Raw genomic sequence first — 20,696 nt, forward strand, 5'->3', positions numbered from 1 at the left:
CACAAAAATTTTTGCCCCCCCTTTTGGGGGGGGGGGGGGGTGCGTCTTATGGAGGAAAAATACGGTAACTAGTGATTTTGCTGCAGTATAAGTCACTTGGTGTCACCTTACACCATACACCACAGGCCACATGTCCTCGGCATTGGGAGGTGCTTTTCCAGGTGGGGAGCTTTGCTGATTGGGACAAGGGCCTCTTCCCCACAACCCTGACCCGGTGGTTGTAGGGCTGTGTGGGCAGGGGGGCTCATCTGCATCTGGGTACCCCTTTCATAAAGGGGTACCCAGATGCCAGCCCCCCTTGTGAATGAGTAAGAGGTACTTGTACCCCTACTCATTCACTAAAGGGTTAAATAAAATGTAAATAAACACACAACACCTTAAATAAATTATTTAATTGAACAAAAAACAAAACACAAATTTCTGACAATTGCTTTATTTAAGATAAATTTAAAAAAATGTCCCAAGAAGTAATTCCAGCGTCGGCCGACAATTGAACAAAACTAAAAACTCCGCAATGCAATGTTTATTTCTGTTATTCGGAACTTCGGATGTATCCCAATGTCCAAATTGACAGAAATTTCAATTTGTAACAAAATGAATTGCACATGTCTAGCAGTGACATCATCTCTGTGCCTGTACAGAGAGCAGATCTGCGTGAAGGACTCAGCAGACCCCAATCACTACAGGCTGCCTACCGACAACTAGAGATGGGGGGGCGGATATAAGGCCAGTTACCCTGCACAAGGAGAGAGCAGCAGTGACTGGTCTTTATTACAGGAAGCATCTGCACAAAGTTTAAGGTTCATGCTGAATTAGTGCACAGGTCTGGAAGAAATACATGAAGCACACCAAGATTCGAGTAAGAACACACATGGCTTTTCTATTTAGACCACATTTGCTCATCCAGGAGTTGGCAGCTTTAAGTCTGTTTAGTTTAAGTTCTTTCTCATACAACGGCAGCTGGTGGTATTCCTGCTACAGAATATGACAGGAAGAAGTCCAAATTTTCCTAGCAAATTTTGATGTGTAGCTTGTGACCAAGGCAAGTCTTTTCATTTAAAGGGATCTACTTTTATTTCTTTAGTCTTACTAAAAATAAAACCAGAAAATATGCACAAAAGCACTATGCATTCCCTTTAACATATTTTGTCAGTAAAGTGGGATGAATAGCAGAATTGTCTCATTTATGTTTCTGGGCTCCATTTATTCTGCCATCTTCAGTGCTTATGCTGATTTTTTTTTAGTTAGTTCCTCATACTAGTTGGAGCTGGGTCTCAATTAATACTTTTAATTGTCCCTTGGTATGAATGCTTTGCAGATCTGTTGGTATTGTTACCTGAAAACGCTCTGATGTGAAAACGTATTGGTATAACAAATCACAGCTTATCCAGTAAGGATAAAAAACTGCAGACACAAAGACATTTTTTCGTTACTTTACAATAGCTTACAGAATGACGAACGTATGTTATGTTACAGAATTGCAGAATTTTTTCGTTATTTATGAGTTTCCCCTATTAATAAGACTTTACCAAAGTACAGCTGTTGTAAAGTATAACTACCGGCATGCACTGCTAGAAATGAGCCATACCTGAACAGTAGGCTTCAAAGTTAACCTGTGCTCAGACTATGGACATCAAATTATTTACAGCGGTATAAGAGATTTAAAACAAGCCATCCCTGACCTCTTTAGCTGCATGTTATTTTAATTTAGTATGCACCGATACCAATACTAGTATCGGTATCTGTGCCGATACCGAGTATTTGGGTGAGGGCCGCGAGGGAATTGGCTAACCCGGCCAATCAGCATCGAGCAAGCCAGTAGTAGTGTAATACCCACACACCACCTGTCTATTACAATCTAAAGGGGGCAGGCTGTAGGCAGTGACTGACATGTGGTGTGCAGGCAGGGACTTCACTGTGGTCTGGGCAAGTTACTCTTGACACAGTACGCCGTGCACGCCAGAGTGACTGTGTGTACTGTACTGTGTGTTAAAGTGGCATTAGAGTCAAATATATTTTTCCCTCCCCCCAATGTTAATTAAAGCACTTACCTTAAATGATGTCTCTTAATCCGATCTTCTTCTTCTTTCCTGTCGTTTTAAGCTGTCTCTGCAGCGCTGCTGCGGGTCTCTGATCCAGCGCTTACTCCTGTGTGCTTGCTGGCATTTCCTGTCCCACGGTGTCTGCAAGCGGGTGCACGCCGTCCATATACTTACCTTGTGTCTCTCCTCGTCTCCCGGTCGAAAATGTGAACTGCGCATGCGCCCGCCCCAAGGTGTTTTGTGGCCGCCCGAGAATTTTCACATTTTCGGACAGGAGCGCGCGGGGAGGACACAGCGGTTTAAACCGCTTTTAAAGAGTTTTTTTTTTTTACACTTTTTGCATATATCTACTGCTCGCTAGCAGTAGATATATGCAAAAACACCCGAGGGTTTAATAACCCTTTAATAATAATCCTCTCTGAGCTTGTGAAGGAAAAATAATCATTTGTTGTGTGTCATTACCTGCCGCCCAATCAGTAATAGAAGTCACCAGCACTCACATGTAATGTGCAAGAAGCATATGCGTTTATATTGATGTGTCAAATGCGTGATAGAGCCAACGTTTTGGGGTTGTGCACGGTTCCTTCTTCGGGTCGACTTTGTCACAATGTCGCCCTGAAGAAGGGAACCTGCGCGGCCCTGAAACGTTGGCTCTATCACGCATGCGCATATGCTTCTTGCACATTAAATGTGAGTGCTGGTGACTTCTATTACTGATTGGACTGGGGCAGTATCAGTACTCGGTATCAGCGTGCACTGAAAGATAAATATCAGTACGCATACTCCATACTGAAAAAACTGTATTGGTGCATCCCTAATTTTAAGTAATGTATTTTCAAAGATCAAAACAAAGACTCTAACCACTTAGAAACATCTGCTATGTGTTTACGTTAGAGGGCTAGCAGCCTGCCAAGATTTGGGGCAATAAAAAGTAATAGGACAAAAAAAACGTAAGATTTCTGTGCCTCTGCTGTGAATGTATTTCTCCATAATGCCTATAGCTACAGAGGTAAATCAGGGCTCGTTTTCAGAGTGCTTTTACTGCTTGTTCAGAATATGTAAATACTTTAGTCTACATTCATATGAATTATCATGCTCATGTTAATAGACAAGAGAGAAGAGGAGAGCAGTGATAACCAATTCTGCCAGAGTGGCTTTACACAGCTCTGATACAGAGTACAACCCTGTTGGGCAGGGAATGAGACCTGTTTTTTCTCTGCTCCAGTTAAGTAACACAGATCTCCTTCCCACCCCCAGCCTGTGACTGGCCAGTGAAATGAGAAGCAGCAAACTGATGAGCTTATCTCTTTGCCACTCTGCTCTTTTCTCCTATCAGCATATTCTTTGTCAACACATTCGCATGCAGCACAGTAATTGGCTCCCAGTCCTGCCCCTTCCTCTCCCATTTTAAGTGCTGCTGTATTAGGGATTGCAAGAGGCTGTACATGAAACCTTGACCTCTACCTAAGTTAATATTAAGTCCCATTCTTTTACAAACAGCCTTGACCTAGGATCAAAGTGGGATCTGCAACGGCACAGGGATCAACTGAAGACGAACACATACTGTTGAAGGTACGTGCACTGCACTGTTGTTACATTACACATGGTCGAGGCCACATCAGGTTCATTTTCAAGATTTGTAGAAAACCTGTAAGGTTGTTTGTTTAAGGGAAGCACTGGAATACGACATTTGGAGAATATAAGTTGGTACTGTATTCTGATGTGCTTCTATGAGCTTTTCCCCATATACTGTATATCACATGTTATGAACAACTGCACATATTGAAAACAAAAAATTTAAAATGAGGGCGGGCAAGGGGGAGAAAACAATGGTATTAGGGGAAAAAGGTAGAAACCCTTCCATGGTATAAACATAGAAAATCAGTTTGGAATGATGTAACATAACTGACATAAAATAGTCACAGCTGTACCACAAAAGTTATAAAGTGAGATCAAGTCAGGATTTCAAAGAGGAAATGTTATCCTATGGTATCCTTTCTGGATTTCTCCCTTTATAATAGTTATACATTTCAGCTCAGTGTAAGTTGGGCAATGTAAAGAAAAAAAGTGCAACATTTGTCATGATCCTCAACCTAAGATGGTATAGCGTGTTGTATGGTGCATTTTTCACTGCATAATCCCCCACAAAACAGCAAATCAGGAAATACAGTGTTTTTTTAAATTGTTATTAAAAGTAAATGGCAAAACAGCATCCTGATTTTAGTTAACATTTTAGCTTTACAAATATCATGGGGGGGCCTTCTGGGGAAGTTGGGTGCTGGGTAGTTACCATAAATGTGGAGATGTTTTCATGCCCAATGGTTATTAGCTTTTTTTTTTTTTTTCAAAAGTGGCTGATTCACTAACTTTTCAGCCTTCTAGAAAGCAAAAACATGCTTTGAGGTAACTTACACTTGAATGGAGCTTAAATGTCTTAAATGTCTTCCATTGTTAGCGGGAAAATATTTAAATTGATTATATATAAAGCTATTATAGCCTCAGACATGCTGCATGTTAGAATTTGCATACCACGGTAAAAGAGATTCTTCACATCTCTTTTAGTCTTAAATTTGTGATTGGGTTAGATGTATAGCTAGGCAGATAGTGATTGCCTCTAATACCTTTGTGGTATAAGTGTTAGTCAGATCTGGAGAGGATTACTAGGGTGCTGTGCTCTTAGAACCAGGTAAGTGTTATTTGTTTACCCCTGCTGGCATCATTTTTCTATGAATATTTTTTAGATTCCTCCCACAACCCAGAAACATACTGGTTGTGGCATCTGACCAAACTGGCCCCATAGTGTGTACATACAAGGATATTAGATTGAAAGCTCCTTAGGGGATATGATTGATTATGTACTACGTAAAGTATTGTATAATAGGGGCAACGCTGCACAAATACAGGGAATCAATAAAAGCAACCAAGAGCAGTCAGTGAGCACAGAAAACACAAACACTACAACTCTGCTAAGTCAGGAAGTCCACTTAATTTTCCTTTAATTTGGGTTTTATATAATCCATCTCAGTCAGGATCATCAGGTTTCTCACACTGGTTCTTGACTGAGCTGCAGTCTCTAGCAGCAAATGTATGTGCTGTGTAATCTCTCATTTATGCTCCAGTTTGAAAGATGAGGATATAGTCAACTTTAGGGATTTAGGTTGTTGGGTAGCCATGTCTACACAAGATGAATAGTTGGTGAAAATAAGAACTCTTCAACAGGTGGTCAGTGGGATATTTTTTTGTATAAATGGAATGTATTTTTATTGACAGACAACTTCAAATAGATGTAATTTATCATTTCATTTTCTGCATAATGCAATGCATTTCATAACCCACATTTGTGTCAGATGGTACTATGTTTTGTTTGTCATGGAACGTGGGGTTATTTGCAGTCAGAGCTGTGTGTAAACTCTTCTTGAGGCAGCAAATAGGGAGGTTGCCTTCTCTTCCTGTATACAAACATCTATGTGCACAGGTGTTCAGCCCTTGGCGGGCTTATCTATGATAAACACTTATTCTACCCTTTGTTGTGTTTCAAAACACATAAAGCTAGCTAATACACATTTTTTATTTCTTTTCTTTTTTTAATTGCAAAGCATTCAAAGGCATAAAATGGTGTTTTCAATCGACTACAAGGAAATGGGGTACAAATTTCCCAGATTGAACCCAGCGAAAAAACCTGATCACTTAAGAAGTCTATGGTGTAGTGTAATGAACTTTATTGAAGCTGTCCATTTATTTCCCAGTTTTGACTTCAGAATCGACCCAATTCTGCTAGTGGGTCAAACTCATGCATAGTTTCTGTAGATTACTTGTGATGGTATTTGCATTTCCCAGTGAATGGCAAGTGGGTAACTTAGGGGTGTACTCACTTTTGTTGCCAGCGGTTTAGACATTAATGACTGTGTGTTGATTTATTTTGAGGAGACAGCAAATGTACACTGACATACAAGCTGTACACTCACTACTTTACATTGCAGCAAAGTGTCCTTTCTTCTGTGTCGTCACATGAAATGATATAATAAAATATTTGCAAAAATGTGAGGGGTGTACTCACTTCTGTGAGATACAGTATATACAGTACATATTCCCAATGCACTGCAGCAATAGATTTACAATTATCCTCTGCTAATATTAATAGGTACAACTACATGTTATGTACTATGGATCATTTAACACATTCATGTTAGCCGAGGATAATTGTAAATCTATTGCTGCAGTGTACTCTATATGTAGTACATAGTACATGTATGTTATACACGTCCAGTACACTGCAGCAATAGATTTACAATTATCCCCTGCTAATATGAATAGGTTAAATTATCTATAGTACATAATAATATAATTGTTTATGGGTTTTGTTGTTTTGCATCAGACATTGTATATCCACACCACTGAATCTCAGCTGCCTTTTACATTATATGAGCAAATCTTTGTGGACACCTGACCAAAACACTTGTATGAGCTTCTTAGATATCCCATTCCAAAACTGTGGCCATTAATGTGGAGTTGGCAACCTCTTTGCAGCTCTAACAACCTCCACTCTTTTGGAAACTCTTTCCACAGGATTTTTAAAATATGTCTGCAGGAATTTGTACTAGGCAAATCTGAGGTCAGGTATTCATATTAGACTAAATGACCTTGCTGGCAATCAGCATTCCAATTATTCCCAAAGGTATTCAGTACAGTTGAGGATAAGACTCTGTGTAGGCCCATTGAGTTCCTCTACACCAGACTCATCACACAATATCTTTATGGGCCTGGCTTTGGCTTGGTCTACACAGGGGCACAGTTATGTTGGATTAGAAAAGGACTTTTGGAAAACTGTTGCCCCAAGGTTGGTAGTCCACAATTGTTTAAAACGTCTCCATTTGAAAGACTCTACACCTCAGCCCCCAGACAGCACAGGGGTGTGCAGTGACCGTCAATGACTAGGACCAAATCTGGGTCTCCTCATCTAAAAGCGCTACTACAGTCTCAACCCTAGAAATAAACTATAAGTTGCTAATGCAGTACTTGGTCCTGCAAAGCATTTCTAAAGACCTACCTTCTTACCCTTTAAATTGTTTCAGGAGCTGTCAAACAGAGGGGACGTTTGCCCATATATGGTGGGAGTGCCAGGTCGTGTCCCAAAACTGGTCTAAATACTGATCCTATTAAAATCAGGTGGGGTATAGTGCAAACCAATTTAAATTGCTCCATTCGTGGCTGTTTTCAATTTTTAGCTTATTGTTTCACTTGTTAGCTTACACAATGTTTAAAAAACAAACAAATGCATAGCGCAGTAAAACATCACCATTAATCCATTTAACAATGTCTGGACCTCTTGGAAGAGTAGTACACTCACTACTTTACATTGCAGCAAAGTGTCCTTTCTTCTGTGTCGTCACATGAAATGATATAATAAAATATTTGCAAAAATGTGAGGGGTGTACTCACTTCTGTGAGATACAGTATATACAGTACATATTCCCAATGCACTGCAGCAATAGATTTACAATTATCCTCTGCTAATATTAATAGGTACAACTACATGTTATGTACTATGGATCATTTAACACATTCATGTTAGCCGAGGATAATTGTAAATCTATTGCTGCAGTGTACTCTATATGTAGTACATAGTACATGTATGTTATACACGTCCAGTACACTGCAGCAATAGATTTACAATTATCCCCTGCTAATATGAATAGGTTAAATTATCTATAGTACATAATAATATAATTGTTTATGGGTTTTGTTGTTTTGCATCAGACATTGTATATCCACACCACTGAATCTCAGCTGCCTTTTACATTATATGAGCAAATCTTTGTGGACACCTGACCAAAACACTTGTATGAGCTTCTTAGATATCCCATTCCAAAACTGTGGCCATTAATGTGGAGTTGGCAACCTCTTTGCAGCTCTAACAACCTCCACTCTTTTGGAAACTCTTTCCACAGGATTTTTAAAATATGTCTGCAGGAATTTGTACTAGGCAAATCTGAGGTCAGGTATTCATATTAGACTAAATGACCTTGCTGGCAATCAGCATTCCAATTATTCCCAAAGGTATTCAGTACAGTTGAGGATAAGACTCTGTGTAGGCCCATTGAGTTCCTCTACACCAGACTCATCACACAATATCTTTATGGGCCTGGCTTTGGCTTGGTCTACACAGGGGCACAGTTATGTTGGATTAGAAAAGGACTTTTGGAAAACTGTTGCCCCAAGGTTGGTAGTCCACAATTGTTTAAAACGTCTCCATTTGAAAGACTCTACACCTCAGCCCCCAGACAGCACAGGGGTGTGCAGTGACCGTCAATGACTAGGACCAAATCTGGGTCTCCTCATCTAAAAGCGCTACTACAGTCTCAACCCTAGAAATAAACTATAAGTTGCTAATGCAGTACTTGGTCCTGCAAAGCATTTCTAAAGACCTACCTTCTTACCCTTTAAATTGTTTCAGGAGCTGTCAAACAGAGGGGACGTTTGCCCATATATGGTGGGAGTGCCAGGTCGTGTCCCAAAACTGGTCTAAATACTGATCCTATTAAAATCAGGTGGGGTATAGTGCAAACCAATTTAAATTGCTCCATTCGTGGCTGTTTTCAATTTTTAGCTTATTGTTTCACTTGTTAGCTTACACAATGTTTAAAAAACAAACAAATGCATAGCGCAGTAAAACATCACCATTAATCCATTTAACAATGTCTGGACCTCTTGGAAGAGTTCATAATTACCCACTCACCCTTATTTTTGATCCATGTTTCCTTTCGCTGCTCCTAACCCTGCATTGTAAGCTTATCTTTCGATGGCAACCCCTAACATTTCAGGACCTTGATCACTGTTCACATTTTCAGTTCATTGTTCTTTGAGCTTTTTATTGCCTTTTGAACAAGGTCTTATGTGTACCCACTAAAAATATATTGGCCGAAAATGTATTTGCATGCTGTAGCATTAACAAACCTTCAATGAAGACAGATAAACTGCTAGTTTGGAGGGATATCCACATACTTTTTGGCCATATACTGCAGGTGTCATGATCAGCTGTCCACAACTTTTGGCCATATTGGTAGGTGACACTTATTTATAAGAGCAAATTAAAGAGGACCTTTGCCCGTATCTTTAAAATAACAACAAACACACCTTTAGAAATGTTTAGTAATGACAATCTACAAACACATACTTCTAGATAATTGCTGGCTTTGTATTCTCTGCATACCTTGTTTCTCTTTTCTTTCCCAGTTTTCTAACAGTGGCCATGTTTACTGAGGGCAGATTACTAGCTCTCCTTTTACTTCCTGGTTTTCTGGCACATGTGACTAGGCCATGCACATTATCTCAGGGGAAGAAAATGCCTTTCTCTGAGATCTCCTGAGATTACAGAGGAGATTTCCCAGCAATGCTCTGCTAATGACAATGCAATCCCAGTGTGCATTGCTTTGGCAAACTGAGGTCATTTTGTGCTTTCAAAGCAGGAAGTGAATGCTCTGCAAGTGTAAATATTTTCAAATCACAGCATTATACACCTGAGATGTCTATGTTATTATTAATCATCATACATAGAGGGATGCATTGGTAGAATTTGATTTTTGAGTGTAAAGGTCCGCTTTAGCATGCAGAGTACATTAACTAGTCACCATACAGTTCAGTTTCACTTTGCTGAAGTCACATCAATCAGTAGTGAATAATGATTGCTTGCTATGCGTTACTGTACTTAGCACATTGTTCTTTGGCTGTAAATGGGATTAAAACATCATCCAATAAACCTCTGTTATTTTTAATGTTCACATTTTAATTAAATTGCATACATTGGTTAAAAGTAATGATAAACATTTTAATGTTGCTTTTATGCTTATGGGAAATGCATAGTGCTGTAGTAATTTTAGCAGATGGGTACTGAGTGCCTGCTTTAGTGTTCCAAGAAAATCTTGAAAAGTAGCCAAAAGTAACCAACACTGTGGACTCCTCACAGCTAATATTTTACTCCATGCTTCAATTCTGACTGGTACTCCAGTCAAACATGAACATTTTTGCAGTTAATTTACTCAACAGTATCAGAATATATGCCAAAAAGCTCTAGCGTTCATCCTCTGCACCTCATCTTCTAGAAGATCCTAAATCTAAACCAAACAAATTTCAGGCCATTTTGTTCTCTGGTTCCCACACTCACAGAAAGGAGGTTGTATAGCTTAGAGTCACAAGAGGCTGTTGTCATGACCAGGTGCATCATAAGAGGTCCTATGAATCCTGGTGCAAATAATTATTTAAACTCCGATTATATCAAAGTATATGTCCATGCATTACCCAAATGTACCCTCAAACCTCCCCCTCTAAATCATGTCCCAGTGTTTTTTCACACCTTGTTTTTGTGTCAGGAATTTACTTTTTTTTAATTCTTGTGACATCATTACCAGGTTTGTAAAATGTTTGCAGGGGCAGCTGTTGGGAGCTCAGTTCTTATTGATGTAGGCATGCCCCCAGAAGCTCCCAAGAGCATTTTACCTACGCAAATTACCTACGCAAAGGCAGCAGCATTGTTCTGGGAAAGAAGTTGGTGCATGCATGTGGAATGAGACCAAAGACATTGGTGTATGCATGTGGAATGAGACCAAAGAAATTGGCGTATGCTTGTGGAATGAGACCAAAGAAATTGGTGTATGCTTGTGGAAGGAGACCAAATAAATTGGTGTATGCTTGTGTAACGAGACCAAGAGGATGGGGCATAGGCGGTCCTCTGTAGTCCAGCAGGCAGGGACACACACTGGATTTCTGGCAGATCAACAAGTACTTTTCTGTACTTTCAGCATTTTAAAGGGACAAAGCATAGGCATGTGTTGGAGAAATGTATTGAATTTGTTTATGTTTTCATCTTGTCCTGACATTTGTCCTGACACTTGAAAGCGTGTGGATTTTAGTTAGTACGATTGCAATGTTTTCTTGAATATCATTACATTTTCAATTTATTAAATACTTTTTTTTTCCTGGAGTGGCTCTATAGCTTTAGCCATTTTTACTTTATTGTTTACTGTCTGTTCGTCGGTTGGGGAATTACTGTTTTGCAATTTATCTCCTAATGTGGAAAGCAATACAAAGATAGCTGTGAACATTCACAAAGCATACACTTGTCATGAAATAGACAGCGGGAGTGGTTCATTGTTTCCAGGCAGAAAGACAAGAATAAAATGATTGTCCGCCTCGTTGATTGAAGTACATTGTTGATACATGTTTTGGAATCAATATCTGCTCCATCTTTAGACTATTTTTGCATTCCCTTAGAACAATATATATGCTCAGGGACATGTTTCCGCTTTGCGAGTCCCATAACACTAGTATTGTCAGTTTTACAACTTCTTCTTCATATCTATACATGCTTTTTATGATCCTGCCGTAGCAGGATCATAAAAATGGCTTTTTAAAAATACCGGGATGCTCTCTGGACTGTCTAAATGCAGTACTTGGAAAACATTAAGAGGCTGTAAGCATAATAATGTCTGACGGAAAAAGAGTTGCTGTTGTCCATAGTAGCCAGTCAGATTTCGAGTTTCATTGTCCTATACATTAGAATCTGGTTTCTACAAGCAACAAAAAAAGGATTCATTTACTTTTCTGACCATGTTTCATGTTACACCCATATTCAGGGCAAAACATGAAACTTGGTCACGTCACATAACCCCCCTTACATGAATTAGGCAATTCTTCTCCCCATGTCAGAGGCACTTGTAGTTCTCAATGGAATACAAGTGTGGTGATGCCACTGCACTTGTAGTCCACTCATTCTTTCTTCTGTCCTTGTTACTGAATGTCTGTACTGAGGTACAGACATGGACTGGTGGAACAGTCTGCAGAAGCCAAAGCATTGCACCCTTGATCCACCGATCACGGTTACAATGCTTTACTGGCTCTGATACAAAAAAAAAATCATAAATGCAATTAGTTTTTTTTATGAAGAAGTGTGCATTTATTTATTTATTTTTCTAAATAGTGGACTTTGCCTTTAAGACCCTTTCAAGCGTAAGAACAGATATAGTGCAGAATGTTGATATTGAGAAATATTATTGGTATCTTCTCAAATATAAACGAATCCTGGTTAAAACTGAAACTCATCTTCTGTCTTTTATTGGATCTATTCTATTTCTGGCTCCTCTTTATAGAGATGTTACTGCTTACAACTGTATTGTGTCTCATTTTTCATTTGGAGCATGCATTGCATTCTCCCAGATTTGCATTGGCCTTCAGCGGCATATTGTGAAATTCTGTTTAATAAAGAACTATTGTTCTTCAACATGTCATATCTGTCATCAGTATGAGTGAGTACAAACATGGCATGACTCCCACTTACTCCCAAAGAGTAGAACAGGCACAAACAAACTGTTCTTGTTGTGTGGTTTAGAAGACCAGCTACTTGGTATATTATCAGCTCTCCAAGGATCAAAAAGAAAGAAAATGTGCAATTATGTCATGTAAACACCAGGCAAAAACTTTTAGCCTAGGGGTTAACACTGATGGAATACCTACCTTGTTATTTTTATTATGGTTGTTATACTCACCTTTTAATATTTCCTTGAAGTCCACCTGGCTATTTTCCTGGTGGCTTCTAAATCATGCTCCGGCGTCCTAGGTGGAGGTGCATGTCCTGTTCTTCTTCAAGTTTAGTCTATGGACGCAGGCTGAACATGCAGGTCTCAACTCCTAAGCCTGAAGTTCAAAATGGGAGCAAGCAGCCTGGGGTGACAACAACAACACTGTTCCTGCATAGACCAGACATCCCAACTCTCCTGGACTTTCCGGGAGTCTCCCGCTATAAGATAGTGCCTCTTGGCTGCCCGGGAGAGAAAAATTTTCTCCTGGAAAGGTTCCCTTTCCCTGCTGTCCGTTTTTTTTTTTTTTTTTATTCTGATATCGGAGCCGCCATCAGAATAAAAAAAAAAGACAGCGTAGAAATGAATAGCTAGATTGCTATTGGCTATTTGAATTTTCAATAGCCAAAAGCAGATTAGCTATTGCACCCGCCCACTGCTGCTGTCAATCAGCAAAGGTGGACCAGAAGTTCTCCTTCAGGTCCTCCTCTGCAGATTGACAGCAGCAGAGGGTGGATGCAATAGCCAATAGCAATCTAGCTATTCATTCATATGCTGTGATTTTTTTTTTTACAGAGGGCACCTCCCTGAAATGAGAATTGCACCTCCCTGAAATTACTCTTTTTTTTCAGGTCGGGATCCTTGATAGACGTACGGTGTGTAAACATTGTCACCGCAGGACAGGTCAGGAGGTGTTACTAGCAGGATCACCAGGTGAAAATAAAATAAACAAGCGGTCACCTTATCTTTGAACTGGTATGCTGCAGAATACTGTAAACATGTCTTGTTTTTAGGTTTATATATATTTTCAGAGACTCAAAGCCATTCTGTTTTTCTGTTAAAAACAGGAGATGAAAAAGAAGACGCTTTCTACTCACCCATTCCACCACCGTTCATGCACTCTATGCTCTCTTTGAGAGTAACAGCCTCTTTAAATCTTATCCCCCGCACCCGCTGCCAGCTGTGTTACCTTCCACGGACCCTACTTCACTATAGGAGACAAGTGTAATATAGCGGTCAGCAGAAGACACCACAGCACCACACACCAGGGGATGCAGACATCTGACACAACAGGAAATGTTGAATGTGAAGATTCTTTAGGTGGGACAGTTATGGAATAGGAGGAAGAGTGGAGGATTGGGACGTGGGACAGGGGTGTATAAAGTCTCTTCTTTTGCAGGTCCTATTTATTTAACCACATGACAGTGTCACTTTAATCAGCATTTTCATTATGTACTATGGAGTTTTTGCTTAAAGAGTGATATGAGTAAATCCATAGATACCCTAGAATTAATGTGATGAACTGAACCCATTTTAATTTGTTTAGCTTGTTTGTTGTTGTATAAAGGCAGAATATCTGCTATTTTTTTAACTGTGATCTGCAAGGATAGGACATGCTGCCAGCTTCCTCATTAATCATCAATAACAAGTTTTTTGGTTTGGGCTTGCAGCATAATGCATTGTATTCCAAGCAGAAAAAAAAGGTTTGAATTACATAAGACAAGCGAGAGTCAGCCATATTTTTCTGGGAAACTCTTTATACTTGCGGACTTTATAGCATTGTAAGTTGTTCAGATGCTATCAAAAAAGGTGAGAAGATGTAATATGGCATGAGTCTAGCTTACAAAATTTAGAGGGTTATTCACAAGAGTTTGGAGAAGGCAGGAGAAGTGAACAATCTAGGACAACATAGATGAACTGGAAAGTGAGCTGAATTGGAGAATTTTTCCAAATTAGCTATGTTGTCCTCGATTGCTCACTTCTCCTGCATTCTCCAAACTCTTCACCCTTTAGTGAAAAACCCTAATAGAAACGAAAGAAAACAGTTGATTGGCTACTGTGGGTTGCAGTGTAGCTTTATTTCTCAGTAATATTCATAAATGCTCTTAGATAGGTTTCACATTATGGCTTTATTATGTAGTAACATAATGTTAACAAAAAAACAACACCTATCTTATTAATCCTATTCCTATACTGTTAAGCTGGCCACCCACTGAGTGAAATTTGCACAGTGGGTGGCCCTGTTGGTACCCTTCTTTCCGGCATCCTTCGATCAGAAAATTGAAGGAGCTGGTCAGAAATTTTCCAGCAAACAGTGATGGCAGTGAAGACCTAGTTACACATGCATTTTTGGTGCAGTTAAACAAAAACTTTATTTATTTGTATTTGTCTATAAACTGATCAGTCAATGTAGACAAATTATATCTGTTGCAGCATGCCACAACGCACCGTAGTGAGTTGAGGTGCATATGGTTACCACTTTTTCCTGGTATAAATAATATATTTGCCCTGTCAAGGGCAGCCAAACGATTTCCCCGTATAAATCACCTCTTTTAGTGAATCCTACTACATGATAGCTAGACATGCCATATTTGTCTGAAGCCAAAATTAATTTTTGTTTTAGTTTTGTATAGATTGTAGAGAGATTGTCGGGTTGTTATTGCTGTCTGTGTCCCTGTTAGAGAGATTCACCCTCTCTATTTGTCCTGATGACCATTATCACTGAAAGTGAAAGACAATTCCATATTTTGGGTTGTCAGGAATTGTCGGAACAGGCATTGATGGGAAATCTTCCAATAGGGACACTAGTTCTAGTGATCCTGCTAATCACCAGGGATTTTCCTCCCTTTGGCGGGATTTCCTATCACGGTTGGAGGAATAACTTCCCAGTGGGACACAGATGGCAGAAAAAGTGATAGGGGTTATAACCAGGGTCGGCCTTAGGGGTGTGCGAGCTGTGCGCCATGGCAACAAAGGCAACAGGCGGCCGACACAGCTCGTCCTCGGGGCGGCTTCTCTCCTCCTCACCGCTGGCCATCCGTCATGACAGCGCTCCCTCGCCCGCCCCCCCCCCCCTGCAGGAGTGAGCGCTGCCTGCTGTCATGATGGCCGAGCGGTGAGGGGAAGAGAAGCCGCGCCCGCAGCTGTCAGGATGGCTGAGCGTGGAGGAGAGGAGCCGCTGTCATCCTGTCAGTTGCAGGATGACAGCGGCTCTGTGCGTGGCAGAGCGGGGGATCGGTAAATATCAATGATACTTACCGATCCTCCGTGTGAGAAGGACAAACACTGGAGCGATCTGATCACTTCAGTGTTTGTAAACTATTAGTAGTACTATGTGTCCCCAGTTATGAATGAACAGGCTGTGATTAACATCACTTCCTGATCATTCAAGATTTCCTCAATGGGGAGAAGCACTCACTACAGAGGCTCCTCCCCATTCAGAAACTGCTGATCGTAAATATTTTACGATCAGCAGTTTCTGAATGAATGGGGGAAGCCTCTGTACTGAGTGCTTTCCATTCATTGAGTGCTGGGGCTGCAGAAAAAGAAATTGAGGATTTCTGCTTTTTTGGATTCAGCCATTGGCGTGTTCTGGAGGCAGAGCGCATGACGTCATATAACACCGCACGTCTACATATACACCAAGATGGCGGCAACTATATCGGCGTGTGACGTCACCTGACGCCACGCATGCATGGCATCATGTAACGTCATGCTCCCCGCCTCCAAGATGGCGGCCTCAAACAAATTATTATGTGCCGGAATAAATTTTTCGTATATTTGGACATATAGTAGTTCAATAATTTAAACGTAGTCTGGGTTTTGTGTTCTGTTTTCTATTTTTACTTTTCTAGATATACTTGAAAAAAGGGAACGGCATGACAACCTGACACTTTGTTTATAGACTCTATTTTAGTTTGACATTAATTGTTTACCATCTGTTGTTTTATTTGATAAGAATACTTATATTGTGCCTACAAGTTTAATAACTTGTAGAAGTATAATAATACTTGAATAAGTTTTATTTTTATCATACTTTTTAATAGATTGTTGTTTGCGGCTTAACAAAATAGGAGTCTTTAAACGGTGCGGATATTGGGGGAAATGGGTGTGGTTACTGGGGATGTGGTCACTGAGGGGCGCTGTAAAGCTTTCTCGCACAGGGTGCCTAATGGCCTAAGGCCGACCCTGGTTATAACCTTCCCTTACTTTATCGAATACGAAAACAAAAAAGTTTTGGGTTCAGTCCAGTCAGAGTAAAGTCAGAACTCCCAGTCTCTATGTTCAGTGACTCCTGTAACTATATTCATTTGGGTGTAATGGGGAAAGTAAAGATGAAGCATGTTTTTCCCATAACATTTATATTGACAAAAGCAAGCACATGGAGATCTGAATAACACATGACAGTTGTTTTTTCGACTGTGATTTCAATATATGATGCAAAGGCAATAGTAAAAATGTATGTACTGTGGTGTACTGTGTGGCAATCCCACGGTAGAACTGGGGGTTGCAGTCACCCAGGACTCTCAGCCAGAGGGGCTGAGCAGTTCCAGGAGGCAAGTTCCTGTACTGGGATAGAGCTGACTTTGTGGTTCTTCCCAGGATTTGGCACGGGATTCTGGAAATGGGAGATTTCTAAGAGAATTGGGAGGGATGAAATCTCCATTCCTGGGTCCATTGTTTAGTAGTGGCCAGCACCTAATTGCACACCTGTGCACAGCACTTATGGAAAGGGTGCTGGCTAATGTTCTGGGCTCCAGCTGGGAAGAGGAACAGAGGTGTTCAGGAGTCAGTAAGACTCCACCCAGAAGTCAGAGGAGAGCCAGGTGGCTGTGTGTGCTAGAGGCACAGGGAAGACAGCCAAAGAGGCTGAGAGAGCCATTTACCCATGAGTGACAATCTTTGGTCGGTGAGACGGTGTCTACTTGCTGAAACATTAGCAGTCTGTATGCTGTGTTTTATATTTATAAGTACTTGTTTCCAATAATTTTGCCCCTTCATTGTACTAATGACATCAGCATGTAATGCATGTGATGAAATAGATAAAAGACTGTCCTGTTTATGTTTAAAATGGCTTCAAGACTGTTCCTTAAGCACTCACCATATGTGCTAAGTTCCCCAAACGTCACAGTATCCACCATAATACAGCACCAGTAAAGAATTGGGGACTCCGCTTCAGAGCCACGTTTTGTCTTCTTTTACTTTTAAGTTCTGTAGTGTCTGTGTGACATAGGGAGCTGGGAGCAGGTAGTGTTTTCCATTGGCTTGTGTGTATGTCCTTAAAATAGATGGGTGTAGGTTGGGGAATTTAAGAGGTCATTAAGATTGGGGAGGTAGAGGCAAAAAGGGAATGAAGGTGGGGGGTGTGTAGCATGTGCGGCACAGTAGAAAGTGAAGGGAATTTATCAAAACTTGAGCAAACAAAATCTGGAGCAGCTGTGCACTGCAACCAATCAGCCTCTCTCTTTCATTTTCAAATCTTAATGAAACAAACTGGAGAGAGAAGCTGATTGGTTGCTGTGCACAGCTGCTCCAGATTGTCTGCTCCAGTTTTTATAAATTCCCTCCAATGTGTGGTCTAGGGAGATGAAAGGTCGGTGGGGGAAAAGACAAAGTTATAGGGTTTGTGGAGTATAGGGGTGAAAAGTTATAGGGTTAGAAGTGGTGTTTGGGCTAGAGAAAGAAGATGCAGGGGAAAGGGGGAGAAGAAAGGGGGGGCGTAGTGTCTGTAAAGCCAAAATGTTTTTATTGGATAGATAGGGAACAATTAGAACACCCCTGTACAATTTTTATTGCTGTGCTCCTGAATTTGCCCTCTCTCTTTGTCCTGATGACCCTTGTCACAGTGACAGAAAGTGATGGGAAATCCATAATGCAATGTTGTCACCAGAACAAGAGGTGAGTGTTAACCTTTTTCTTTATAGGATCAAATTTTTTGGTGAGAGTTGTCTAGGAGGGAAATTCCCCTCACTTTCTAGAGATCTTTTTCTATTTTGTCTCCAGGACAGGAAGTTCAGAAAAGGATATTTTTTCAAAAAGACCCAGACAGCAAAAAAATAAATGGTCAGGGCTTTAAACTTTTCCCTACTTTACACAAAATTCCTAAACAAATTTTGGCTATGCTCACACTTAAACTAAAATGCTAATGTGTGGTCAGCGTACAGCTGTAGACTTATATAGGCTTCCTCTGATTGGTCAGGGTTATTTTTAGAACAAATATGTTATGTGTACCATATTGAGAACTAGTAAAATATCTACTTTTAATGCTGCTGACAGGTAGAATTCCAGCTACTGGAGTCAAAAGGGGGCTTAGAGTTTGCATTAGTAAATAACCCTTTTATCTTAAATCAGATAACTGAAGCATATTTCCAAATGATAATTACAGGAGACAGGCATGTGTGATGATGAATAGAATTATCGTGACTCGATCACTGTATCATTACTGCATGTGCTGTGACAAATTACTGCCGCCGCTGGCAGAGACGTATATTACTGATATTTGGGAAACCTCTTTTCTGCTTGTAGATATTGCAGATGTGACATTCTGTTGCTTAATACATGTTGATCAGATTACAGCAGACATGAACAGCTTTACAACTGTGGCTGTGAACTGCTCTGACATGTATGTTTTAAAATGGAAATAGAGTGCCCTTTAAGGGTTTTTGATTTGTGTCTAGTTCTTGCAGCAAATTATGATGCTGATGCTGCTCTGCACTAAATGGAGAACTCTTAAGTCATTAATCTGCCTCGGTTCAAGGCTTTTTCCATGCTCTGATCTTTTGTTCTGACATATCTTTACTCTGTCGTTCCATCCCCTCCTCTGAGTTCTGTATATTTCTGCATTATACCACTACTGGTTGCTAGATTGGTCTTACTTATATCTACTTTCTGTGCCTGGTCCTGTAATTTCACTTGAAATTTCTTCTATCCTGTATCATTTATTGCCCATTTTTCTTTAACTCAGGCTGTACAAATGGTGCAGCACATCCTTCCACATCCAGTGTGTTTCCCTGCTTTATCTGCTTTCCCCATCACCTTCTTGCCTCCCCCTCTCTGTCTCTTTTCTGTCACTCTGCCACTCAATCTGTCTCTGTCTCATTATTACAGCAGGACAGCGGCTCTGGGAAACTCGGGGAGAATGTGTTAGATCAGCTAATATGTAATCCAAGGTTTGAGCTATAATCACACCCCATTCATCCACAGGCAGCTTCTACCCTCTCTCATGATCTATTTCTCTCTACCCTTCCTTGCTTTGGATCATCCGTCTCACCGCGTTTTTGCTGTGTTGCCGCAGGGCTGTCGCAGAGCCAGAATGAGCGAGGAGAATAAGGAGTGGGCAATCCTGAGCCCAGAGGAGTTCACCCAGCTGCAGAAGTACATTGATTGTGAGTAAATATCTCCTCTCCCTTCGTCAGCATAGACCTGCATCGTCAGTGTCTTGTCATCCTGAGGTTTCCTAGAAGAAGACTGCAAACAAATTATACCAGAAACACACATGTTGAAATCAAATGCTATTTTGTTTTTAGATAGTACCAAAAAGGTTCAAGATGTTCTGCAGGATTTTTATGGAGATGACACCCACCAGTCCGAAGAGGTGAGATCTTCAACACATTTCCATCTCTTGGCAATACATATTTTAATAATCAGTGTATGTGCAAATGTGAAGAATATACAACCTCCTCTGCAGCTATTGCTGCTGTACTGCTTGCAAATAGCAATTGCTAGGATGCTTACACAGTTGCAGTAAGCTGAATTGATTTTTATCCATCCCCTTTACAGTTATTACATCCTTTAGCTGTTTCAGTTCCACTTGTTTCATGGGATCATCGCACCTAAGTTATCCTTTATTTTACGATGCCTTTGTATCTATCAAGGGCATCAACCTGATTTACATATGCAAATGTTGCTTAAAGACCCTGTTACACATAATGATGAACCTTCATCTATTCATCACATTCTCTTGAGGTATATATAATATATTAGTAGAGAGTATTCTTTAGTTCCTAACTGCATACATCACGTTCCCTTGTACAAATATGGGAGCCCAGGGTAACGTTAAATACAAATTGGGGCAAATGGTCCTACAACATAAAACTTCATGTTTATAATGAAGTCTGTATATGTATGTTAAGTCCAGAAAATTCCAAAAAATCATAGATCATTTTTTTTAATGTCACATGGATACGCTGACCCAGTATTTGTGCTATGCTACTTGGCCGTACATTTTAAGAAAAGATAAGAATGATAGTGACAGTGAGCCACACAAACTGGAGGAAGTGTCTGTTGCTAATTATAAGGTTATATA

The 20,696-nt window shown here is 40.3% G+C and overlaps 1 protein-coding gene across 3 annotated transcripts in view; it reads left to right on the top strand.

The window, feature by feature from the left end:
- DGKA (diacylglycerol kinase alpha) overlaps positions 1 to 20,696 on the top strand; it is a 148,889-nt gene that overhangs the window by 79,224 nt on the left and 48,969 nt on the right. Inside the window, exons 1-3 of one of the 3 annotated variants that reach the window (XM_018560791.1) lie at positions 19,324 to 19,560; positions 19,686 to 19,776; positions 19,918 to 19,985. In XM_018560791.1, coding sequence (XP_018416293.1) covers positions 19,704 to 19,776; positions 19,918 to 19,985 — 141 coding nt within the window. In that variant the 5' untranslated portion in view covers positions 19,324 to 19,560; positions 19,686 to 19,703. The other 2 variants (XM_018560793.1, XM_018560790.1) reach the window with 2 other exon arrangements.

This window comes from Nanorana parkeri, unplaced genomic scaffold, assembly GCF_000935625.1.
Source record: "Nanorana parkeri isolate BGI_ZX_2015 unplaced genomic scaffold, ASM93562v1 scaffold478, whole genome shotgun sequence".
In the NCBI taxonomy this organism is placed as follows: domain Eukaryota; kingdom Metazoa; phylum Chordata; class Amphibia; order Anura; family Dicroglossidae; genus Nanorana; species Nanorana parkeri.